This window comes from Vipera ursinii (assembly GCF_947247035.1).
Source record: "Vipera ursinii genome assembly, chromosome: 5".
In the NCBI taxonomy this organism is placed as follows: Eukaryota; Metazoa; Chordata; class Lepidosauria; order Squamata; family Viperidae; genus Vipera; species Vipera ursinii.
In genome coordinates, this window is record NC_139518.1 from 59,518,118 (window position 1) to 59,533,687 (window position 15,570).

Consider the following 15,570-nt stretch of genomic DNA (forward strand, 5'->3'; position numbering starts at 1 on the left):
ACACTCAGGTACACGAATATTTTATTCCAGAATTTCAGATCTTGAAGGGATATTCAGCAACTGTTAAACAGGCCAATCATTATTATATAAGCTGAGTAACATTTTAGATACATGGCATAAATTTATTGTACGTACATGCAGAAGAATTTTCATAGGGAAATACACAGACTGAAATAAAAAATTCAGAGAATTTGATAATATTTTGATGTTATTCATTATTGTATGCCAATTCGAAAGTAACAAAGTTATCATCTCTATCCCAAAATAAGCAGAATAATAAGCTTTAATCTCTGTTTCGGACACAAGTTTCATAGATTCTCCTAGCTTGTTTCAATTTTGCTTCAGTTGTTTACAGTATAAAGAAGTGGCTTAAGCACTGCTGAAAACACAATCATTTGTATTTGATTTATATTTTCTTGCATTTTCCAGAATGTGTAGGGCAGGGTGTCACAAAAAAAGATCTACAAGTATTGCAGTGTATTGGAATTCATGAGAAGCTATTACAGTGTAAGAATAGACCAAAATAGAGGGAGAAATGCTGTCTTCCTAGATGTATATGGAGATTCTCAGTCATCCAGCTCACAGTTATCCCAAGGGTGCTTTTTCACAAGGCAACTGGCCTTTCTTGTTTTTCTTTTTCTTCGAAGATGTTTCACTTCTCATCCAAGAAATTTCTTCAGCTCTGACTGGATGGTGGGGAATGGAAGGATTTATGCTCCTTGCAGACAGCTGGTCATTTGCATCCTTTTAGAGAGGCCACCTGGAGGTTTATCTGTGTCGTCAGGGTCACTTGAGGACAGTGTACACCTGTGGAAAAGCACCTTTGGGTTGTCTTCCTAGCCACTGATTAAAATTTTAATCAGTTAATCTATTATCTGGCATAGTATTTGTTGGACTAAAAATATTCCCAGGTTGGGCATAATGGCATGAAAACATCCTGAACTACAGACTTCAGCCTGGAAATCTAGGTCCTCTTGAATCAGCAGTCTGGGAATCCTCCACATACAATGAGAAATAACCTCTATGAGTCAAGCAAAAATGGTGACTAGCAAAAGACTGGATGGTACACCAGCGTAATTCCTAACACATCCTTGCTATACAGTATGTCACAAAATGCAATTGCTCAACACTGGTACTTGAAAGAGAGGGAGAGGACAGATTAGGGCAGGAGTAGACAAACATTTGGACCCAATACATTTGGATTTTTGAAAGCATACTGTGAGTAGTATTACAAAGTCACTTTTATGGTTATGGTTGTCACAAATCAAACTATTTACCAAAAGGCAAATACAGTGTATTTTCTACCAACCAAACTTCCCTTTTATAGAAAAGTGGTTGTTATTACAGTATTGGCAGCAGCTACTCAAATTCATTGTCTTATCTGGAGCTTGAGGCATTCTTATGAATCAAAGTAGCAAGTTATCCTTGGGTGAATTCATCCAACTCCCCTCTGGCCACATATTTGTTATACCATGTGACCATTCTAGAAAAACCCTGGTCTCCACTGACATCATTCAGACGATAGGAACTTCCTGCAGATATTTGCACATTTGGCATGAAGGTTTGCAGGGGGGGGAAAAGTCTCACATGCACAACTGTTTCGGTGTATAGAGGCAGAAAGCCAATGAAGCTTGACTAGAAAGCTCACATGGACAGTGAACATTCTGCTTTCAGTAATGCCTGAATGAAATTACAGTGAAAACCTTTTCCAGCTATGCAGAGATCAAAGGGGATGATTATTTTACTGACTCTGATAGATATTGTGAGGCTGAGTTTTGGCAAAGATGAAGAGAGGAAATAAGTTGATAGACACGTACAGTAGCTGAGTTCAGCAATTTCCTTTTAAGCATTGTTTCCTGAATTATTTGACGCATTGTTTCTGGAAACAGAGAAATAATGTGCTGCAGGAAACTCTTCATTCTAGCTAATACAAACTAAGTTATATCTAGTCACATTATTATTTTTAAGGTATTCTTATGTCTTAGTTAGAATATGAATACCGTATGGTTTTAAAACCTTTTAATTTTATAAAGGGTATATAAATGCTTTATTTGGGGAATAGTTCAATAAGCAGTTCCTTATAAAGGCCATATTCTTCATTTTTTAAATAGAAATATTAGAAAAGTTAAATATGATTGAATAGTAAAATGAAGATTTCCACGTGTTAAGAAGGAGTTGCCTACTTCTTTGTACTGTTTTAATTTTTTCTGAAATTAGTACTCTTCTTTTTAGTGAATTAAAATGCAATAGTAGTTTGACAAGCTGTATGACTGAAACATTGTCTTTTTATAATTTTCCATCACTGAAGTATTTTAATATGCTTGAATAGTTGTTGAATATATCATTTAACTTTTTTTTCTGAAGCATATTTTCCATCCTTCAGATAATGCATATGGGAGGATAGGAAATATCTAGGTCAAACTGTGTGAAGACTTGCTGTAAGTTTCCATAATACTGACATTTCAAAAACAGTTAATGTTCTTATAACCCCATCTTTAACTGAATAGGGTGCTTTAAAAAACAGAAAAAGTAATTAAATAAAGAACTGAGCTACAGGCTGCAGTGGAATGAACTAGTTTCTGATTATTAATTTCTTTTTCCCTTGTAAAAAATTTCAGCATAAATTAGAAACAGATTTCTTTGGACTGTCTGTAATGTCGCGCTATAATATACATTGAGATAGTCTGTACCATGGACTTCAGCAGAGGAGGAGAAAGTATCAAATGATACCCAATTCAAATTTTTGTACTTGCGTCATGATGTCACATATAACCATATTTATGGTTACATAAATATGCATTATAACATCATGATGCACATTCAGTCATTCTGATCTTTCTAAGATGCTCCTGTCTGTAATACTGGAAATGAATATAGAACAACTAACCAGTGGAACAACCTGCCTCCAGAAGTGGTGAATGCTCCAACACTGGAAGTTTTTAAGAAGAGACTGGACAGCCATTTGTCTGAAATGGTATAGGGTTTCCTGCCTGAGCAGGGGGTTGGATTAGATGACCTCCAAGGTCCCTTCCAACTTCTTCTTCTTCTTCTTCTTATTATTATTATTATTATTATTATTATTATTATTATTATTATTATTATTATTATTATTACCTTGGAGAAAGATGGTCCTTTATAAATGCTTACTGAAGAAAGAGAGAGAGGATAGTTTTTACAAATCAGTGATAAAAGAAAATGAAGGAAGCAGCCACAGTGTATTCTTCAAGCATCATTCTTAGCAGGAACATAAGGAAGGGTGGCAAATGATCCCTCTAATTCTAGTCAAATTAATAACTTCAGTTCAATATAAAATAATTAGTTGAGATTTCTTGGTGTACCTATCCACTATTTTGTGATATATGTCACTATCCACTTATTTCACAAAGAATCATACATGCCTCTTCAGTATATACCCTACTTCATTTTAAGGCAGGGGTCTTCAAACTTGGCCCTTTTATGACTTGTGGACTTCAACTCCCAGAATTCCTCAGCCAGGTTGCCTGACTGAGGAATTCTGGGAGTTGAAGTCCACAAGTCATAAAAGGGCCAAGTTTGAAGACCCCTGTTTTAAGGGAATCTTCCTCACAGGAATCAAAATGTTGAGCAAAATACCTTTTACTTTTAATCCAATATAATATTTGCATTAATGAAAATTGTACTTTAATCTAATTTTCATGCTTTGGAGCAAATAGAAAAGCTTTTCTGAAGGAAGAGCTGCTGTTTTGGATCCCTAAGATTTTAACTAAATCCTGATTCACACATTAATACGATTTTATTTTTGTGTTTGCATATTAGGCTGTCTGCTTATTGCACCATTGTTCACATAGTGATGGCATTGTGTTATACTGACTATGCTGTTGCTATTTTATAGAGATAGAGGTGGAATAGTGCAAGGACAGCAGAGTGTCCTTGTCAGATTTCAAAGCTTAATGAAGATTTTCTGTTTCTTCAGCAAAGATCAACTGGATAAAGAACCATCATGAATGCAGCTCATATTCTCTGAATCCACTGTGGTTGATTAATTTAATTTTAATTTAATTTAATTTAATTTAATAATATTTATATACCGCCCTTCTCCCTGAGGACTCAGGGCGGTTCACAGGGCAGAATAAAATACTAAATACAAACGTTAAAACAAGATTAAATAATTGCCCATATTAAAACAGTTGGAATCAAGTTCTAAAACACCAAGTTAAAATTAAAACACAAGAATAAAAACCCCACCAATCCCCATCAGGCTAGGCCGGCTTGAACAAACAGAAACGTCTTGAGATCGCGACGAAAGGAGCGAAGATCGGGCGCCATCCGGAGCTCTACCGGTAGCTGGTTCCACAGCTCCGGAGCGCCCACAGAGAAGGATCTCCCCCTGGGGACCACCAATCGACATTCTCTGATCGGTGGCACCCTGAGGAGGCCCTCTCTGTGGGAACGCACAGGGCGCAGGGAGCTTGATGCCGGCAGCAGATGTTCCCTAAGGTACTCCGGCCCCATGCCATGAAGGGCTTTAAACACTGTTACCAGTACCTTGAATCTCACCCGGAAGACAACTGGCAACCAATGCAGCTCACGGAGCAGCGGTGTAACGTGGGAGTATCGGGAGACTCCCAACACAACTCTCGCGGCTGCATTCTGTACCAGTTGGAGCTTCCGGGTGGTCCTCAAGGGCAGCCCCATGTAGAGAGCGTTGCAGTAGTCTAGACGAGAGGACACGAGCGCATGAGTGACCGTGCACAAATCATCCCGGCTAAGATAGGGCCGCAACTGGCGCACCAGGCGAACCTGGGCGAAGGCCCCCCTAGTCACAGCTCCTATATGGTCTTCCAGGGTGAGCCGTGAATCTAGGAGGACTCCCAAGTTGCGAGCCCTATCTACGGGGGGTAATAGTTCACCCCCCATAGCCAAAGGTGGAACATCCGAATAAACCCGGGATGAAGGTATGCAAAGCCACTCAGTCTTGTCGGGGTTGAGTTGGAGTCTGTTCCTCCCCATCCAGACCCGAACCGCCTCCAGGCACCGGGACATCACGTTGAGGGCATCACTGGGGTGGTTTGGGGTCGAAAGGAAAAGTTGGGTATCATCAGCGTACTGATGATACCCAACTCCAAAGCCACGAATGATCTCACCCAGCGGTTTCATGTAGATGTTGAACAGGAGAGGCGAGAGGACCGACCCCTGAGGAACTCCACAAATGAGAGACCTCGCGGTCGACCTCTGTCCTCCTGCCAACACCGACTGCGAACGTCCCCGGAGATAGGAGGAGAACCACTGTAAAACTGTGCCTCCCACTCCCAATCCCCTGAGACGCCGCAGCAAGATACCATGGTCGATGGTATCGAAAGCCGCCGAGAGGTCTAATAGGACTAGAACAGAGGAATATCCCCTGTCCCGAGCCCTCCAGAGATCATTCACCAGCGCGACCAATGCCGTCTCCGTGCTGTGCCCGGGCCTGAAACCCGATTGGTACGGGTCTAGATAATCCGCTTCATCCAGGACCAGAGGGAGCTGATGCGCCACCACACTCTCAACAACCTTCGCAAGAAAGCGAAGGTTGGAGACAGGACGAAAGTTGTTTAATACAGCTGAGTCCAAGGCAGGCTTCTTGAGGAGAGGCCTCACCACCGCCTCTTTCAAGACGGCGGGGAAGCAACCCTCACTCAGAGAAGCCGATATAACTGCCTGGAACCAGCTGCGTGTCCTCTCCCGGGCTGCATAGACCAGCCAGGAAGGGCACGGGTCCAATAAACACGTGGTGGTGCTCAGCCTCCCCATGATCCTGTCCACTTCCTCCGGAGTCACAGAATCAAACTCCTCCCAGATGATATCGACAAGACCGCCAGTGTCCTGATCGTCAGACTCTGCCCAGTCAGAGTCCAGACCGGTCCGAATCCGAGCGATTTTGTCCGACAGATGTTGGTTAAACTCCTCGGCACGACCCTGCAAGGGATCCTCCCTCACCTCCTGATTTAGGAGGGAGCGAGTCACCCTAAACAGGGCGGCCGGGCGATTATCTGCGGACGCGATAAGGATGGCGAAGTGGTTAGACCTCGCCTCCCTTATCGCAGCGAGATAAGACCTAATGTAGGCTCTTAGTCGCAATCGGTCGGATTCGGATCGGCTGGACCTCCAACCGCTCTCTAGGCCCCGTCTCCGACGCTTCATCTCCCGAAGCTCCGCAGAGAACCATGGAGCTCGACGGGATCTGCACCGGGTCAGGGGCCGCAGGGGTACAACTCGGTCAAGAGCCTCAGTGGCCGTCCTTTCCCAGGCTTCCACTAAGGCATCTGCCGAGCTGTGAGCAAGGGAGGCAGGTGGGGACCCCAGCGCTGCCTGGAACCTCTGGGGATCCATTAAGCGTCTGGGGCGGTACCATTTAATTGGTTCCAAACACCCACGGCGGGGGGTGGCAAAACGGAAGACCAGCCGCAGGAGATGATGATCGGTCCATGACAGGGGCATAATAATTGGAGAGCCCCCACCAAGATCATCTAACCACCGTCCAGATAAAAAAACTAGGTCAAGGGTGTGGCCTCCCTCATGAGTCGGTCCCGAAATTACTTGCGTCAGGTCCATGGCCGTCATGGAAGCCATGAACTCCCGAGCCAACTCAGATGATCCTCCCAGCGATGGTAGATTGAAGTCCCCCAAAACTATAAGTTTCGGGAACTCAACCACCAGCCCAGAGAGGACATCGAGCAGCTCAGGCAGGGCTGCTGCTGCGTGACTAGGCGAAAGGTACACCAGCAGCAAGCCCAACTGCGCACCAGGGCCGCATCTCAAAAAGAGAGACTCACACCCGACTATCTGAGGAACAGTGGCCTCCCGCGGACACAAGGTCTCCCTCATAACAACAGCCACTCCCCCACCCCTACCCTGAGCCCGGGGCCGGTGCAGCACCCGGAAACCTGGTGGGCAAAGGTCAACCAGAGGAATCCCGCCCTCTGGGCCCAACCAAGTCTCCGTGATGCAAGCCAGGTCCGCCTGCTCACCCTCGACCAGATCACGAACGAGAGGAGCCTTATTAGAGACGGACCTGGCATTCAAATACACCAGCCGGAGCTCAGGGGGCTGCACACCCTCACTCCCGGGACCTTGGGGTAGAGCCAGAGGGTCGGAGTGCCTCACCGCTTGTAAGCAGCGGAGAGGCCTTCCCTGAGATCGATACGGCCCTCTGCTCCTACATCTGCTGCCATTCCCTGATGTCGTGGGAATAGGTAGCCCCACGACCAGCCAAAATGAATGGAACTGAGTAAACCTCACACACTGAAGTGGCTAAGATAGAAAAAAATCTGCATAGTTTGAGTAGGAGGCTAAGAAATTCTCACAGTTTATCACCAACTGCCTTTTTTATTATTAACCTGGCAGCTTATATAAGGAAAACCTGACAGTTTGGACTCTGTATTTGTCCTCCAGAAACATTGCTGAATTTAGAAACCTGAGAAGGATTTGTCAACTACTTAACTCAGATTTAATCATAAGGAAGAATAAGAAGAGTTATCCCTTTTTCATTTTAGAATTTACCAGAAATGTTCAGTATCTTAAATTGCTCTGCTATTGGTGTTAATTCCATGTCTTGGTTTAGTTCAGAGGTAAGGAACTATGGCCCTTTTATAGCTGGGTAAGGAATTCTGGGAGTTGAAGTCCACAAGTCATAAAGGGGTCATAGTCCCCCCCCCCCAGTTTAGTTAAATTGATGAGAGGATAATAAAATGTTTTATAAGCTTATACTTTTATTAAATTGTTATCAGGTGGTAGCACCTAGCTGGACTTAGAAGCTAAGCAAGGCCCAGACTGGTTAGTATTTGTATGGGCAACATCCAGGAATACAATTATTGTAGGCAAAATATCCCAATGTAAAGCAGTTGAATGATTTATTATTATGAAAAGAAGCTTAAGTAAGCATTTGGCTTAAATGCTTTCTTAATAGGAGGAATTTGGAACCGTTAATTTCCTTTACTTTTTTATTGGAACGTACACTAGAATTATGTAATAACTTGACATACTACAGTTAAATTTATATGCTTTACTGAAATGTATATAAGTACATATGATTTATTTAGACTGGCTTTAAAAAGTTGACTAGTCAAAAAACCATAACGAATCTTATTTTTTAGGCTTCAATCGCATATATAAAAAAGAAAGCTTATGATTCACTTTGGTGGTGCAAAAAGAGGGGGCAAAATGTTTGTCAAAGGAAGTTTCTTCATAACAATAAACCTAGTTCAGGGGTAGGCAACCTTGGCTCTTTTATGACTCGTGGACCTGCTGGCTCAGGAATTCTGGGAGTTGAAGTCCACGAGTCATAAAAGAGCCAAGGTTGCCTATCCTGACCTAGTTCATTACCCAACTACCATCATAAATACCACCATGGTATTTATGGCGCATTGTACATCATTAATTCAAAATCCAGTAGTGTCAACTAATACATAGGATCTAATTGCAGAAAGGAAAAAATTTACTTTATTTGTAGAATCTGAATGGAAACATGCATACTGGCAACTTATACAATGTAGCTTTCCTCAATACATCATTCTTCCAAGATGTCTTGTTACAACTTCCGCAATTCTTATGCCATACTGATTGGCATATGTTTCTCAACACACATAGAGGACATTAGCTTCTTCAAGGCTTATTAACAACAGGGGAGCAAGGGTCAAATGCTTTCATCTACTCCTATAAGTACTGGCAATCCTCTTCAATCATTCCTGCTCAGATTTACATTGAAGGAGGCCTTAAGTCTTCTGATGTGCTTAAAAACTTAACTAATCACTACTACCACAACATACAAATAAAGAAAAAGAAAAATTGCCTCTGAAGCTGTGGAATAACATTATCCTTCAAAGACTGCTTTCATTAGATATCTTAAAAGCACCATAAAGTAAACACATGAAGTGAAACTTTTTGAGGTTTGGTTATATCTTTTTGGGTACTTCCAATATTTTGAAAAAGTCATTTTTGAAATGTGACTTAATTTATCTTCATCACTGCCATTTATTAGCATACTTATAAATAAACACATAAAGTTTGCTTTACTGATTTCCACCGGCTGTGTACACACAAACAGTAGCCACAGAGCTAGAGAAACCAAGCAAGTCGCATGAGCTGAGCAGACAAATTGATGGGCAAGGGAGAAATGAGGAGGGTAAAAATTCATTTCCATTCCTGATGATTAAGTGAATGTGCAGAATAAGTACAATGGTCAGTATAAACTGGACCAAGCCTTTGCTGTATCATTACTCTCTTTAGCTGGGGTTCCCATTGGAACTGAGCTGCAAAAGCCAGCGAAGCCCCATCCACACACCCTTGGGATCCATTTGGTGCCCCAAACCATATCCTCCCCCATCCCCCAGTCCATTGAAGAACCACCCTCCACAATACCTGTCCCTGGTGCCCGAAAGGTTGGGGGCCGCTGCTCTATAGGAAATGGATTAGCCCTGACCTCCCTAATCTTAGGAGAAATCTGCTTTCAATAAACAAAATTATTTTTTTCTTATGTATCATACATTCCTTAGATGCCATCAGTACTTTATTGCATGATTCACCATTTTACTTTAAACTGGGTTTTTTTTTCCTTTTGTACATTTAGAATCTGATCTCCAATAGGAAAGATCCAAGGACTCCCTAGAATCCGATCCATAAAATTTATTGCAGGCGTATAAAATTTAGAGTTGGAAGTGTATTGCTTCTTTTGGCATGCTACTTAAGAAATAACACAGTGTTCCTGCCTTAATATAGAAAGGCCTGTCTAAAAGCATGCCCAGAGAGGGATTGCACTCCAAAGTTACTGCAGCTTCCTCTTATGCAAGTCACTGCCAGTGGATATCTTGATTGCAGTGAGATGGGAAAATTGGATGTGTTATCGGTACAAAGGAGGGTTTTGCATAGAGTGATCTCTGAATGTCTTCTATCTCTTTTAATATTCTTCTCTGGATATCAAAATAACCTTGGGAAAATTATATTGTTTCTTTTCAATGGACTTCATTAAATAGGCTTTGGTTATCAGCAGGAATGACCTGTATTTCATTTTTCCCCCCAAAACCGTAACACCTTATTAGGAACTTCATGGGATCATGGAGTACTGATATTCATGATAAGACTGCAATGGTGTACCAAGTTTTTTCTTGTGTAAAAATGTATCTCAATAGCAAACATCAAAATCATGGGGGAGTGTCTCAATTTGGGATAAGTTCTCAACAGCACTACTCCCATTAGTGTAAGTGGGAATGACACCTACATTTTATTCAATCCAGTGACTGCTGAAGGAAGTTTCTCTATTATTCTGGCTTCCAAATGTATCTTTATTAGGCCTTTGCTTGTGAGGAAGATTCAGATGAAGTTGCTCAGCCTGTTTGTACTCGTAGACTAGTAAGAATTGTTACTTAGCGAGATTACTACTGCTTCAACTCAAATTCAAGCTAGGTTTGCTTTGTCGTTTTCTGTATATGAGTCTGCAAGTAATATTTTCACTGTTTAGGAATTAATTATATTAAAAGTAAATTAGTCTTTCCAAACTTAAATCAATAACTTGCCAGTGTGTACAGCATCAGCATTGCATGCACATCATAATGGAAATGTTATTAGATGATCCCAAAAAAGAGATTGAGAAAAAGAAATGAGGTTTTGCCCTAGGCTACATCTTGACTCAGCATGGCACAGGAGAAGATTTAAGTCTTTGGCATGTCTAACCTTTTTTTTATCCATTGTATATTGCTGGAAGGCATGTCATTTCAGGCAGTGGTTTTATAAGACTCAAATTTTAACTACCTACGTAGTTCGGATAGGTACTGAGATGTTTATTGTCCTTCTTAAGAAGATGAAGGGAAAGACATTAAAAACAAATAGAGACTGCAGAGAAAAGTGTTTTTTTTTCTTACAGCAACAGCAACAACAACACACTTATTTCAGAATGATTTACTTCTATTACAAATTTGGAGAAAGAATCTGTCAACTGATTAAGGCAGAGTGGTGGTTTCACTTAATTAGTCAGATAAAATTAAATGCATGAAAATTTGCCTGTGCAAATAAAAATACAGCTGAGTCACATTAGAAGAAGGATATAGCAGGTTTGCTAGATGTATTTTGTTTTTGTCAAAAGATTTTATAATTCAGAATTTGTTGATGCTATGAACTCATACATGAAATAAAAGCATGTGTTTATATTTTTACAAACTTTTTTTTAAAAAAAACTAATTATTTTGTTAAGTTATGACTTGCTTAGCTGTGGTTTGTTTCCTCAACCACAGATAATTCATAAATTTTCAATCTGAAAGAACCAGGTTGAAACCTTAGGCTAAACTCAGTGACAGAGTGTGAGTTCATTCTTTTACTCTGTAGTCAAGCAAAGGCTTTGGATATATACTTATGATTTATGCCTTACATTAGTAAAGAGTATAAGAGTATAATATCTGGCTCAATAGTTCAGAATTTGGCAATGGGTGGGGCTAATAGGCAGTGGTGGGATACAAATATGTGTGAACAACCAGTTCTCTGTGTGGATGCCGCTTCCGGAAGTCCATTCTGGGTCTGGGCAACAAAAAATTAGCTACCGGTTCTGCCGAACTGGTGCGAATTGGCTGAATCCCACCACTGCTAATAGGGTAGTTGCCTCATGTGACAGATACTGGGAGGAATGAGTGTGGGGTGACATTCTTGTTTCAGGCAGCAAAATGAGATATAAACTGTGGGTGCAACATCACAGGGAGTACTTCTGTTAAGCTACTGTTCAGCTTTATAAATATTTTTCTCAAGTGTCAAGTGGTAGTTGGTAGTGTCAACAATTTTGTACAGTTGCCCCTGTGGTTAACAGCTTTGTGTTTTCGTATGCCTAACACACATATCAGGGTTTTTTTTGAAACTCAGGAACGTTTTTATATGGAAATAATGTTTAAATCACATTAGTCTTCAAATAATTAATGTTGAAGAGAGAATTGTAGTGCAAATAAGCATATTGGTAATTGTTCATATGGCAAATTAATTCAACCTCTTTAAAATTTATATATAGAAGTGCTCTGACTTCCTTAGATTTTTGCCATGGTTTGATTTACTTTTTGAGCTCAATAAGATATATTTTAATAAAATTAAGAGAAGCCTTTTTAGTTTACAAGAAATATTTTGCCATGCTGATAGAGATAAATGACAAATTGGAAATGAACTTCTCGTACACAATTATTTTAGGATATATTTTTTTAAAAAAAAAACCTTTCTCTATTGGAAACTTCCAGTATCCTACATATTTTGTTTCTAAAACTATATTTTAAAACTTCCTCTGATGGAGGAAATTTTTTGCAGCTGATTTTGTTTTAATACCACAAAAGAGAAGACTCTCTCTTTCCAGAAGGCACGTTGACTCACCCATATAAACAATTCTTGGCTCCGAACTAACATTTCACCAATGCTGGTCTGGACCTGAAGACTCAGCACAACTGTAAATGATTACATTACGCATCAACTGTTTATTACAAATTTCCTTTCTCTTCCCAGAAATAACTCAAGGATGTGTAAATGTAAGTCTGTATCTGATAATGCACTACTTTCATCAGAGTTTGGTCCGATATTAATTTTGGTAAATTTTCCTGCTGTAGTACTTTAATAGAAAGGATACACAGACCCTTATGGGACAAATGGACAGCAATTGGATTTTGTTATTGTGGACAGCATATGCCTGTTTATGTATTTGTTTTCCTTGTTTAATTTCCCAGATAAATTAGTTTTCACTGTTTTCTTCTTTTTTTTCCTTAGCATTTTTAAAGGGCAGTGTCATGGGGTGAAATAAAAAAATGCTGACTTACTCTCTAAGAAGGGCACTTACTTTGATGCTCAGTCTTATTTTGTAGATTCTTTTTCAGCAAAAGATATTATCAGGCTATCATTTGTAAAATCATGCAATACCTAAACGATTTTTTTGGTCAGTCCACAGCTCTAGTCCCATATATAGTGACATAGCAGCAGAATGATATTTAAAAGTTAGTTTTGCATCCTTTGTGTATATCTCCCATTCTCGATTTCTGTTTTTGCCCTCATAATTTTGCCTCGGTTATGTATTTGGGTATGTATCTCTTATCTATAATGGTTTTCGGTTCAAGGCTGCAGTGGAAAAATAACACTTAAAAGAGGATTTTGTATTGTATTTATCAGTCTCCACTCCAATCCATCTGTTTTACATTCATGAGTTTGAAGTTATTTGTTTTTTTCTTACTGTGGGTTTAGGTTCACTTACTACTACAGTAGATCTAAACAGTGTAAACCAGGAGTCTTCAAACTCGGCCCTTTTATGACTCATGGACTTCAACTCCCAGAATTCCTCAGCCAGCATGGCTGGCTGAGGAATTCTGGGAGTTGAAGTCCATGAGTCATAAAAGGGCCGAGTTTGAAGACCCCTGGTGTAAACCAAGCTCCCCTTCAATGTCTGTGAACTTATTGTTTTATGCTGATTTTTTTCCTTATCTACTTGCAGAGGAAGCTTCCAGTCCTCCTTCTTGGACGTTCAGCAGAGTTACGGCCTGGTGAATTTGTGGTTGCAATTGGAAGTCCATTTTCTCTCCAAAATACAGTGACTACTGGGATTGTTAGCACTACCCAGCGAGGAGGGAAAGAGCTGGGACTTAGAAACTCTGATATGGACTACATCCAAACAGATGCCATTATCAATGTAGGATATGTTTGATAAATATCTTACATTAAATGCATACTATACTAAAAGCATATAGAACCCCTCCCTTTTCTAGTATGATTTTCTTTGTCTTTGCTTTTCATTCTAGTCGACAGCACTCTATTTTTTGTGACTTTTTATCCCAATAATAACCACTTCTGACCCTGCATAGCTTCTCAAGATTTGATGAACAAGAAGACCTTTATTTGTCCTATCACACTATTTTGTTGGGTCTCTGGTGTCCTGGCATACTTTTCAAATCGGTGACTTTTATTTTATTTTCCTGTTATTCAAGGTTTTCATTACTTGAGGGGTGATAATCATTTTATGACTATGTGTATGTGTCATAATTTAGCATGATTTATCATAGAGCAATACACTGATTACTGGCAATGCCAGAAATATCTATTAAATCTCAGCTCATCTTTATATTTTGGATTAGTTATTTGGCATAAGAATTTTTGCAATTCTTCTACATTAATTAACTCCAAAATTATACTGTGCAATCTTCCCATTTATAATGACCGTGTGTTTCCCAACTCTCAGTTTCATGTTTTTACCACATAATATCTGAACGATCATAAGCAAAACATTGTCTTTCGAATAGAAGCAATACAAGGTAATATGTCTGGAAACACTTTATGCTACATTTATTCAATTTAAGTTTGATCATTTACTTCCCTGTAAGAAATGCTGTGAATAAGTAAGTGTTAACACCTTTTCTAGAATTCATTAGGTAGCAAATATATTTCAAAACATAAAAATATATTTCTAAATCTGTGTAAATACAAGATGATTTTCTCCCTACATTTACAGTATGGGAATTCTGGAGGACCTTTGGTGAACCTGGTAAGTATTTTTGTACTTAATACTTTGAGGTTTGGGACTTTATAAAAAATAATACTGTTTTCCATATCACCTACAAATAATAGATTTTGTATTTATTTAATCACTCATTTTTTATTCTATGTGTTGCCTTTGGAGTTCAGCATTCAAACTTGTACTATATACATATTTGAATGTGCATTGATTATTTTGTCCATTTTGTGACTTCAACATCTTTCTGCAAGTTGTCAGGAAAAAGATTAAGGATATTGTCATCCAGTTACACCCAAATTGGAGATAAAGCTAGATTTTATTTTGAAAGCAATATTCAGTTTCTAATTGAAAATCATAGATGCTGTATGACAAATGAATCGTAGACAAGAATACTAGTTCAATTTACAGAATAGGAATTGGAGGCTTTGTTTGAAGAGTTTATGCTTACTTAACTATTCACATTACTACAGGATGGGGAAGTGATTGGTATTAATACTCTGAAGGTCACTGCTGGAATCTCCTTTGCAATACCATCAGACAAAATTAAAAAATTCCTTACTGAATCACATGACCGGCAATCCAAAGGTATTGTACTGTGTTATGCAATAGGAAAAACAAAGGTAGAGGTCAGTGGGCTTGAATTTTGAAAGATCAGTTTCTAAACTCTGTCCACTTAATAAGCCAGTAAGAAACCGTATCATCTCTTCCTTATCAGTGTGTTTTTTTATTGAACTATTTATGTGAAGTAGCATTAAGATATAACATTACTGTTTATTAGATGTACCCATTAATATCATGGCTGCATTTTATAGCCTATAACTGCTTTGATCGCTGTCACATAATGCTTTTTAGTAAGTTAGAGATAGAGTAGGCTAAATTACCAGCCCTAGTTATATCCTGACCACATGCAAGAGTGATCAGTTTTGATACATTTTGTTATGTTATAAATACCAATGAAGTTTAGAATTGTTTGCTTGTTTACTTAATGGTACTTATATACCCCAAGCATGGTCATTCTATTCTATGCAAACTGGATGTGTTTTATCTGAAGATGACTTTGAAAGTCACCATACCATTGCCTGCTTCCCATCGGGGCACCTGAAATG

At 39.5% G+C, this 15,570-nt stretch overlaps 1 protein-coding gene across 1 annotated transcript in view; it reads left to right on the plus strand.

Moving 5' to 3' along the window:
• Positions 1 to 15,570, plus strand: part of HTRA1 (HtrA serine peptidase 1) — a 40,797-nt gene that overhangs the window by 19,566 nt on the left and 5,661 nt on the right. Inside the window, exons 4-6 of the mRNA XM_083364413.1 lie at positions 13,451 to 13,645; positions 14,462 to 14,494; positions 14,935 to 15,049. Coding sequence (XP_083220539.1) covers positions 13,451 to 13,645; positions 14,462 to 14,494; positions 14,935 to 15,049 — 343 coding nt within the window. The remainder of the gene's footprint in view (positions 1 to 13,450; positions 13,646 to 14,461; positions 14,495 to 14,934; positions 15,050 to 15,570) is intronic.